At 35.6% G+C, this 11904-nt stretch overlaps 1 protein-coding gene across 1 annotated transcript in view; it reads left to right on the top strand.

The window, feature by feature from the left end:
* Positions 1–11904, top strand: part of LOC108544815 (collagen alpha-5(IV) chain-like) — a gene marked incomplete at its 5' end in the record, with an annotated part of 37180 nt that overhangs the window by 14776 nt on the left and 10500 nt on the right. Inside the window, 2 exons of the mRNA XM_017896169.1 lie at positions 2068–2271; positions 10471–10584. Coding sequence (XP_017751658.1) covers positions 2068–2271; positions 10471–10584 — 318 coding nt within the window. The remainder of the gene's footprint in view (positions 1–2067; positions 2272–10470; positions 10585–11904) is intronic.

Raw genomic sequence — 11904 nt, 5'->3', positions numbered from 1 at the left:
ACTTAAAGTCACCAGTTGCATTAGTCCCTAAAAATAGAGTCAGCCTGCCCTTTGAAGCTTTGAAACCAGTAATTTACTTATCTTCTCTAGCTATGAAAGTCCTATGAGCATTTTATTCCAATAGAAGGCTGTTTCATCAACATGGAAAATCTGTTGTTTAGTGTAGTCACTTTCATCAATGATCTTAGCTAGATCTTCTGGATAACTTGCTGTAGCTTCTATGTCAACATTTGCTGCTTCACCTTACACTTTTATGATGTGGAGACAGCTTCTACCCTTAAACCTCACAAACCAACTTCTGCTAGCTTCCAACTGTTCTTCTGCAGCTTCCTCACCTCTAGTCTTCAGATAATTGAAGTTGGGGCCTTGCTCTGGATTAGGTTTTTGCTTAAGGGAATGTTATGGCTGGTTTGATCTTCTGTCCAGATCACTCAAACTTTCTCCATATCAGCAATAGGGCTGTTTTACTTTCTTCTCATTCGTGTGTTCACTGGAGTAGCATTTTTAATTTCCTTAAAGAACTTTTCCTTCACATTCACAACTTGGCTAACTGTTTAGTGCAAGAGACCTAGCCTTCAACCTACCTTAGCTTTTGATATGCCTTCCTCACTAAGCTTAATTATTTCCAGCTTTTTATTTAAAGTGAGAGATGTGTGACTTTCTTTCAGTTGAACACTTAGAGGCCATTGTTGTGTTATTAATTGGCTTAATTTCAATATTGTTATGTCTCAAGGAATAGAAAGACCTGTGGAGAGGGAGAGAGATGCAGGGGAAATGGCTGATCAGTGTAGCAGTCAGATATTTACAACATTTTTTTATTAAGTTCACCATCTTATACAGGCACAGTTTATGGTATCCTAAAACAATTATAATGGTAACATCAGTGATCACATATCACCATAACAGATATAATAACAATTTAAAAGTTTGTAATATTGTGACAATTACCAAAATGTGACACAGAGACAAAAAGTGAGCACATACTATTGGAAAAATTGCACTGATAGACCTGTTCAATGTAGGGTTGCCACATACCTTCAATTTGTAAAAAATGCAATGTCTGTGCAGCACAACAAAATGACACACAAGGTATGCCTGTACGATGGTCAGCTCCCTCTGTGCATCTCTATAGAGTCATCATCCCTTGTCACCTCTGTTCATACCTGTGTGATGACTGGTTGAAATGGTGTTGAATATCATTTCCAGACCTTCCTATACTGTTGCCCTCTGTCTCAATTCCATTACAGATAGATAATGCAAATCACGACAATTGACTTAGTAATACTAATAATAAATAATACTGTGTTTGAATTACTTTTCTTTCCTTATTATTTCTTATCTAATGTTAAGCTTTCCTCAGTCAACCTTCAGCAAACTGCTGTGGTATGTAATTATCGTGACTATTCCTATATATTTTATCTGTGCGTAATTGATTTAAACCTCCTGTGTTTTGTAATTATTACTTATTTTCATGGGAAAACAGTTAACCATGACACCAGTTCTCCTGAGAAAACCACTTCTCTATTGGTTGGTTCTTTTATTATGAACATTTTCAAATGAAAATGAAAGTAAAATGAATAATACAAAGAGCTTTCATATATCCATCACCCAGATTCAAAATTATTATGATTTTATAACATTTGCTTCATCTATTCGTTTTTACTTTGCTCAAATATTTTAGCCAAATCTCAACACAGTATCATTTCACTTATAAATGCATCAGCATTCATCTCTAAATAAATTGACATTTTATACAAAACCACAATGTTGTTATTGTACTTAGTAAAATTAAAATAATTGTTTAGTATTATCTAATACTCAGCCTATAATCATATTTCCCTATAAGGATAGTCTGTTCTTTAATCTCATGCTCTCTCAGTTTTTTTTTTATCCTGAAACCAGTCCAAATCATCTAATTTGTGTTACTAAACCCTGTTTCCCATCCTTCCATATGTTTTCTCCAACATACCAATTACTTTTGATTTAATTATCTTCTCCTCTCCCCCCATGGAAAGAAAAGTACTGTCTTGTATTTTTGGCATTGAATTATCTGTGGTAAACAATAAGGACCAGAAAAGTCACGGGAGTTTTTGTTGTGTTTTGTCATCTATATGCGCAAGGGTGAACCAGGATTTGCATTACCTGGGCCACCTGGGCCACCAGGACTTCCAGGTTTCAAAGGAACACTTGGTCCAAAAGGTGATCGTGGTTTCCCAGGACCTCCAGGTCCTCCAGGACGCACTGGCGTAGATGGGCTCCCTGGACCAAAAGGTATGGAGGCTGTCACTACATCTCAACTTGCTTTTAACTTTTATAGAAATTGACACCTTTGGGAAAGTTTATGGGTGATAAGCCCAATTAACTGGAAACCCCATGCTACCATTCTGTTACTGCTACACATTTTTTTTCAATCCTTCATTGATTATTTTGTCTTTTATTTTATTGAATAGATAATAGAATCATGGCCGGGCATGGTGGCTCACGCCTGATCCCAGCAATTGGGATGCCAAGATGGGTGGAATCACCTGAGGTCTGAGTTCAAGACCATCCTGGCCAACATGGCGAAACCCCGTCTCTTACCAAAAATACAAAAAATTAGCTGGGCATGGTGGACATGTCTGTAATCCCAGCTACTTGGGGAGGTGAGGCAGGAGGAATCACTTGAACTTTGGGAGGGCAAAGGTTGCAGTGAGCCACTCCAACCTGGGCAACAGAGTGAGACTTGTCTCAAAAAAAAAAAAAAACAATCATATATTTATAAAGTAAACTGAGAAGTCTTCCTTCCAACCATCTGTCATCCACTTTGTTTCCTTTCCATCCTCTTATGTAACTTATTTTTTATTTTCTTTCTTCCCCCCACCCCCCCACCCCAGGACGGAGTCTTGCTCTGTCTCCCAGGGCTGGAGTGCAGTGGCGCATCTTGGGCTTACTGCACCTCGCCTCCCAGGTTCAGGCAACAGCAACTCTCCTACCTCAGCCTCCTGAGTAGCTAGGATTACAGATGCATGCCAGCAGGCCTGGCTAATTTTTGTATTTTTAGTAGAGATGGGGTTTCACCATGTTGGCAAGGCTGGTCTTGAACTCCTGACCTCGTGATCCACCCGCCTCCACCTCCCAAAGTGCTGGGATCCTTCCCGTGTTTCTTACATAAATACTAGCCAATAATTTTTTATTTTCTCTGTTCTTAAAGGAGAAAGTATTATCTTTTGGCTTTATTTGCACTTTACTTATTTTCCTTTAATTTGTATCCTGGAGATCACTCCATATCAATAGACAGAGATCTTGACTTTTTGAAAATAGGTGCATAGTGTTAAATTGCATGGATATACCATAGTTCATCCCAGTTGCTAGTTGCTAAACTGGATTTTTGCCAATCATTTATTACAAATAATGTCATAGTGAATAATCTTCCAGGCATATTATTTCAGATGTGTTCAGGTATAATAGTAAAATAAAGTGATAAAAAAGGATTTTCTGAATTAAAGGGTAAATGCATCTCTGAATATTGTCAGATTCCTCTCAATTTGCACCATTTTACACTCCCACCTACAATGTATGAGTGTATTTCCCCATAGCCTTGATAAGTGAGTATGCTGACAAACTCTTGGATTTTTGCTAACCTGATGAAGTAAGTAGGTTTCTAAGTATATTTTAAACATTTTATTGCAAAAAAGTTTTAAGTACTGCGAAAATAATAGTACAGTTAACAGCTGTATATCTACCACCCAGATTCTACAATGAACCTTTTATCTCCCTGCCAACGTTTTATTTTAAAATTTCAAAATAACAAAGTAGACAGAACTTTATTGGGACTACTATATACCCATCACTGATATTTTACTATCAACATTTTACTGTGTGTGCTGTGTCACATATCTATCCATCCCTATCTCCATCCATTCATCTATTTTTGATGCATTTCAAAATAAATTACAACAGCTATATACTTCTCTGTAAATACTTCAGCATGCATAACATAACTAACATTCCATAGCTGTATATTACTTTTCTTTTGATATATAATTCACATTAAATGAGATGCACAAATCTTAAGGGTACATTTACTGGATTTTGACAAGTGCATACACTTGTATAACACAAATCCTTATCAAGATGTTGTTTTAGAAATTTTCCTTATGCCCCTTTCCAGTGACTCCCTTTCCCATCATTCACAGTGGCAACTATACTGTTGATTTTTTCATCGTAAGCTAGTTTGCCTGTTCTAGAACTCCTTATAAATGGAATCATATGGTATGTACTTTCTTTCTAAGGCTTCTTTCGCTCAGCATGTTTTTGAGATCCATCCATGTTGTCATGTTTATCAGTAGTTCTTTTCTTTCAATGAAATCATTGAGTATTTTATTATATGACTGTATCATGGATACCTGGGTTGTGTCAAGTTTTTGGCTCCTATGAGTGAAGCTGTTAAAGACATTTTTTACAATTCTTTTTTATGGATATGTGATTTCATTTTGCTTCAATAAACAACTACGAGCAGATTTGTTGGATCATAAGTGGATGCTTAGTTGTATTAGAAACTACTAGACCTTTTCCAAAATGGTGATACCATTTTAAATTTACACCAGAGTGGTTTAAAATTTCCATTGTTCCACATTTTCTCAAATTTTGGCATGTTGGTAGGTGTGTGGTAGCATCATATTGTGATTTTAATTTACATTTCCCTGATGACTAATGATGTCAAGTTCTTTTCTTATGTACTTGTGAGCTACTTACATGTTCAAATATTTTGTCCATTTTGGAAAATGGTTTGTTTCTCACTTTATTATTAAGTTGTAAGTGTTATTTATGTATCCTACATACTGGCACTTTCCTAGATATATGTTTATGAGCATTTTAGCCCTGGCTGGCTGACCTGTTCATTTCCTTAGTGTATTTTGATGAATAAACGTTTTGATTTTATTGAAGTTTCATTTATCAATTTTTTCTTATATGATTATAATTTTCTGTGTCTTGTCTAAGAAACATTTGCCTGCCCCAAAGTTGCCAAGGTATTCTATGTTTTATTTTATAAGCTTTATTGTTTTAGTTTCTATGTTTAAAACTATTACACATGTCAAATAATTTTGTTCAGCATCATTTGTTTAAAATAACCCCCTCTCTATTGGATTACTTTGGGATCTGTATCAGATCAAATAATGATATATGTGTTGGTCTATTTCTGTGCTGTCAATCCTGTTTTATTTATTTATTTTACTATCCTTAAGCCAGTACCACACTGTTTATATTATTGTAGCTTTATAGTAAGACTTGAAGTCAGGTAATGTAACCCACCAACTTTGTTCTTAAAAAAAAAACACACACATTTCTTTGGCTATATTAGATCCTTTGCCTTTACTCTCAGAGTGGTTTAAATTTGCATGTATCTTACTGTGAGTGAGACTTGCCATCCTTTTATGTGTTAAGGGCCATAGTTTTTTTTCTTGTTAACTGCCAATATCCTTTACCCACTTCTCTGTTGTTTCTTCTACTTCCTTGATTTTGAGTTATCTAATAATGAGAAGGAATAGAACTAGTAAAGCTGACTTGGATTTTTTTTTCCTTTCTGATTTGCAAGAAACCCGATTTCCCTGGTCAATGTTTTGGCTCCTAGTGAATAATCTGAACAGGGCCATGCTTCTGGAACATATTGGATTGATTTCTATTAAAGCAGTAAGACAGCCCAATCCAATTTTAACCAGGCTAGATTGTATTCTGCCAGCAAAAGCCCCCGACTAGCCCAATACAAACTCTGCTTAGATAAGCTCTTTAAAAAAATACCTTTCTGTTTTTGACTAAACAATTCAGGCCAGCTGTAAACTGTAATACTCAAAGTTACAAGTTGTGTTTCCCACCAGTTATCTCCCATGGCTGTAGACCTGTAACAACAAAAATTGCAGATAAAGATATTCGAAATGATATGTGGCAAACAATCTTCCTGTGGAAGTTACCCACTCACTGTATTTTGTCTATATATGTTCTTGAGACACAGTGGTAGTGGTAGTGAAGAAATGCATTGAAGGTTATTTAAACATGAATTTAACAGGTATTTGCCTAATCTTTGGAAGGAAATTAAGATATGGCATTCCCATATCCTCACAGGAGTAATTCTCAGTTATTAAAACCTGAGTACAGTTCTTTAGAGGCTAGAAGAATAAATGTTTGGGATATTCTGCCATGTAACTCCTTCATTCTTCAGACATTTATTATGTTCTATGCCAGGTAATACCTGAATCACTAGAAACTGAAATGCATAGTTTCTGATCTTGAAGATCTCAGGGATTGCTCTCTACTGTGAGAAAATCTAGGTGGCATCACCATGAAAGTGATTATCTCAATGGAAACTTCTATGAATATGTGTCACTAATATTTTGGATCAGTAGACTACACTCAAAACTCAGCAAGCAGATCACAATAAAAGTTCACCTACCAAACACACACCAATGACTGGGTATTAAAACTCAGTTACTAAACTGTAGGAAAGGTTGATGCAACACTTTCAAAACAATGTAGTGACCAATAATAAATTAATAAGGCTAATACTCATCATGATATATCTATACGAGGAAGAAAATGTGCTTAAGGTTGAACATTGGAATCACATTATGGAAAAGAGAAAAAAAGATGATTTTGGAAGCATTCAGTTTACCTCATATATTACTTTTGTTCAGGGCCTTACCTAAGGTGCCTGGAGAGGTTTTATATAGACGGTGACAGTTGAATTTAGTCTTAAGGGAAAGGTGTTCCAGGCAGCAGGAATGACATCCAAAGGTATTATTGTGACAAATATTGTGTGCTTGGAAATGTGGAAAGAAATACAAAAGTATATAATTTATGATAACAACAAATCTTTATAAGTAAATATGACGAACAACTGCATGCCTATAAATTTGACAACTTAGATTAAATAGACTAATTTCCTGAAAGATATAAATTGTTGAAGCTCACTAAAGAAGAAATAGGTAATCCAGGAATCTATTTGATAAAAAATTGAGTTGTAGTTGAAAACCCACCAACGAAGAAAACTACAAATCCAGATGGCATCATTGGTAAATTCTAACAAACATTTAAAGAAGCAATAACACCAATTCTACACAATCTCTTCCCAAAAATCGAAGTGGAGGGATCACTTTCCAACCATTACATGAGGCCAGCATTATTTTGATATCAAAGCCAGGGAAAGATATATGAGAAAAGAAAGCTGGGCTGGGTGCCGTGGCTCACATCTGTAATCCCAGCGCTTTGGGAGGCCGAGGCGGGCGGATCACGAAGTCAGGATATCGAGACCATCCTGGCTAACACAGTGAAATCCCGTCTCTACTAAAAATACAAAAAATTAGCCGGGGTGGTGGCGGGTGCCTACAGTTACTCAGGAAGCTGAGGCAGGAGAATGGCGTGAACCCGGGAGGCAGAGCTTGCAGTGAGCCAAGATTGCGCCACCGCACTCCAGCCTGGGCCACAGAGCGAGACTCCGTCTCAAAAAAAAAAAAAGCTATAGACCAATATCTCTCATGAACATAGACGTAAAAATCAAGTAAGGCTTATCCTTAGAATACAAGCTGGTTCGACATCTTGAAATTCAATGTAATTTACTATATCAACAGATATAGGAATATGGATGTACCATCTCAATAAATCCTGAAATTATTATTTGATAAGTTTGTGTCGTATTCATTCCTTCGCGTGGTTGAATTCTTGACTGGAGGAGGGGCTGGAAAAATAGTCTCAGGAAGAATTAGGTGAATAAGAAGGCCGAGGAAACTTGCCGGCAGGGCGCTCGCTTCCCTAGGTCGGAGCATGAATAAGAGTATCAGTTTGGCCGAAGAATTCAATTTTGGTGATCCATTGATGTTTAGTGACGCCAGTTGAGCAAGATTGCGGAAAGCAAGTAAAATAAAGTGTGACGCTGCTGGTGACTACTGTTAAGTCTTACATGTAGAAGGGACATGATTTGGGATCTTAGAACCAGTCGCTGAGATAAAATCTACAAAAATTACTAGAACTAAAAGGTGAATTTAGTAGGATCATAGGACCAAGCAAATATATAAAAAATAATGTTTTTATATACTATCAATGAACAACTAGAAATAAAATCAAACAAAACAGTATAATTTACAATAGCATCAAATGACATGAAGTGCTTAGGTATGTATAGGTCTAACAAAAATGTGCAGGCTTTGTATGTGGAAAATTATAAAACAGTGTTGACAGAAATCAGATACCTAAATAAATGGAATGGTATATTGTGTTCATGGATAATGTTAAGATATCAGTTTTCTCCAAATCAATGCATAGATTGAAAATATTCTCAAGGAGAACACACAATTTTTCTTCTAAAATTTATATGGAAAAACAAATGACCTGGAATAGCCAAAACAATTTTGAGAAAGAAGTACAAAGTTGGACAATTTATAGTACCTGATGTTACGACTCAAAATAAAGCTACAATAGCTAAAATAGTGTGGTATATGTGAAATATAGAAAAATAGATCATTGTAACATAATAGTCTAGAAATACACCCACATATTTAATTTTTGACAAAGTTGCTAAGGCAATTTCAACAGAAAGATAAGTCTTTTCAACAAATGCTGATAAAACATAAAGCAATTGGACATCCATATGCAAAATAAAAAAACAAACAAACCAACATAACAAACATCTACCTGCACTTCGTACCTTGCACAAAATTTAGCTCCCCATGGATCACAGACCTAAATGCAAAACCTAACATTATCAAACTTCTAGAACAGAAGCAGGCAAACTTTTTCTGCAAAGAGCTAGAGAGTAAATATTTTAGTCTTTATGGGCTACATTTATGGTCTCTGTCACATATTCTTTTTTTAACAACCCTCTAAAAGTGTAAAAACCATTCTTAGCATGTCAGCAGCACAAAAAGAGGCCTATAGGTCATATTTAGCCCATGGGAAGTACTTTGTCATCCCTTGTTTTAGATGAAAAAACATAAGAGAAAACTCTGTGATCAGATGTTAGGCAAAAACTTGTTAGAATACCAAAAGACAGTTCATAAAAGAAAATGGGATATATTGGACTTTATTAAAATTAACTGTATTTTCATATCATATATCTGACAAAGGACTTATAACCAGATTATATAATGAACTCTCAAAACTCAATAAGGAAACAAACAGCCGAATTTTAAAATATAGTTGGAAAAATGAGCAAACAATTTGAGTAGATACCTCACCAAAGAAGACACCCGAATGGCAAATAAGCACATGTAAAGATGCTGAGTATAATTTATCATCTGGGAAATGCAGGTTAAAACCACATTGAGATACCACTTCATAAATATTAGAATTGGCCTTTTTTCAAAAAGGATAACTGACAAAAAGTGCTGCTAAGGATGCAAAGTAACTCGAACTCTCATACATTGCTAGTTAATACGCAAAATGGTGCAGCCACGTTGAAAAACAGTTTGACAATTTCTTATATAGTTAAACATTGTCTTTGCACATGACACAACAATTTTACTCCCATAAAAAATGTGAAGCTTCACATAGAAACCTGTAGAACAGCGTTAGCAGCTTAGTGCATAATCACCAATAATTGTAAACATCCCAAATGTGCCTCAAATGGCAAAAAGATTGACAAAATGTGCATATTCATCTGATAGACTAATACCCAGCAGCAAAAAGCAACTACTGATACACATAGTAACATGGGTGAATCTCAAATGCATTGTAATAATTGAAAGAAGACGTATTCAAAAGGCTACATACTATATGATTGCATTTGTATGACATTCTGAGAAAGAAAAATCTGTGAGACATAAAATAGATCAGTGGTTGCCAGGTAATTGGGATATGGGGATGAGCTGACCACAGCACACAGGGGCTTTTTTGGGTTTACGAAAATGTTCTATGTCTTGATTTTAGTGGTGGTTATATGACTATATACCTTTGTGAAAACTCATCAAAGTGTACACTAAAAAGGCGGAATTTTAGTACATGTAAAAATTGTTTAAAGTGAGAGTGGCAGAGGGACAGTCAGAAGATGGAGAGATGGACAGTGAAGTTTCTAATGTCAAAGAGATGTTTTACTAATGATGGGAGAAGCTTGAACATGTTTATAAGCCATGGCCCTGAGTTAGTAAAAAGGAAAATAATTGAAGGTTATCTATCTTAAAATATAGGTAACTTGAAGATATATTTTAAACTTATGAATATATAACTGTCCACAATGAGTTACAAGTAGAAGGAATATGTGGTTTGTAATCTTTTGTACTTTTTTGTGAAGTTGATTTAAGTATTGAAGTAGTGATCAGCATATGTTAAAATATAAGGTTGTAACTATTAATGAATTCCCTGTCCTCTGCTCTGGATACTTATGCGTACTTATCTTGCTGAATGAATGCCCAGTTTTTCAAGATTCTTGCTTAATATGATATGGTTCCCAAGGACTAGTGACTCAGGTGTTGCTTTTAATATTTAAACTGTATTTGTTTCTTAAAGGTGATGTTGGACCAAATGGACAACCTGGACCAATGGGACCTCCTGGGCTGCCAGGAATAGGTGTTCAGGGACCACCAGGACCACCAGGGATTCCTGGGCCAATAGGTCAACCTGGTAAGATTAGAGTAAATGTGCATTTTGTAGCACTCATAATATATACATTGGTTAGCTCACCAATAAAGTGAAACCTACAAAACGGTCTTCCAGAAACAACGCTTAAGAAGCAATGTATCTACGTGTGTGATTTTATAAAAGTGGAACAGTACAGGACACAGCATAAAAGCTACTTTAATCCCTGATGTTTGCCCTCTGAGTTCATCTAAAATTGATGATTTCCAATAATGCAATTGCAGTGTGTTATTATTGATATGTAATTGTTGAGCTAGACATAGTCTTGGAAGCAGAGGCCTAGAAACTTCTTGTGCTGATCATTTCAGATCTGAGTAGCTGTGCAGCATTAATAGACCCTTGTGGAACCTCTTAACATTTCTTAGCACATGAGAACTAGAATTAGGGTTCAGCAAAACTTTCTGTAAAAATATATTTTAGGCGTTCTCATTTTATTTTTTTTCAATAAGTGAGTTGAGATTTTTTCCCTTTTTGCCCCCAAAATAACAATCATTTTGCAATTCATCAGCACTCCAAATCTTTACTTTTAATATTTTATATTGGATACTCAAAAAGGTCTTTTGTCAACACGTAACCTAATGGGTTTGCCTCTATAGATAGGAAATCATATGGTTCCTCTAAGTTTGTGTGAAAGCATATTGAGTTTCTGGATTCGGAGCTGTCTGGTGATGTGAATTCTCATTATCTTAATCTAGGTAGGTACAGTAAAGGCCACCTTGGGGCCATCATTATGTTATTGCAAAGCACCATAATAATTTATGAAATTAAAACAAATGTGAAATATTTAATTGTTCCTTAATTCACATGAATACATCTGAAGGCTTAAATACAGAGTTCAGATGTGCATACACTTATTTGAAGCAATGGCTATATGTTTCCTGACCTTAAATGACAGTAGATATTTTGTTATTATTCTAAAAATTTAGAAACTCGGGTTAGCAATATAAAAAGCCTATAAATGTTATTTTCATTTATGTACTATTTTACAGTTGATTATATGACACATTATACCCTTTTATGTTCCCTGACATGTCACTACTGATTTAAAACTAAGAAAACTTAGAGTGTTGCTTTGAACCAGGCTGTTACAAAATAGCTGCTTTATCAGTTATGGAAAAAACATTCTGTCCAACTAGCATAGCAGAGGGATCTTCAGGAAAAAGCACTTATTTTTAGGTTTGGCTACTAAAGGTTTGACCAGCTGTTTTTTGTTTGTTTGTTTGTTTGTTTTCTTTTGAGACAGAGTATCACTCTTGTTGCCCAGGCTGGAGTACAATGGTGCGATCTCAGCTCACTGCAACCTCC

The sequence above is a fragment of the Rhinopithecus bieti genome, unplaced genomic scaffold (genome assembly GCF_001698545.2).
Source record: "Rhinopithecus bieti isolate Rb0 unplaced genomic scaffold, ASM169854v2 scaffold_28522, whole genome shotgun sequence".
NCBI classification, from domain to species: Eukaryota; Metazoa; Chordata; class Mammalia; order Primates; family Cercopithecidae; genus Rhinopithecus; species Rhinopithecus bieti.
Note: the sequence above shows the minus strand (reverse complement) of the source record. Positions and strands in the feature narration are given on the sequence as shown.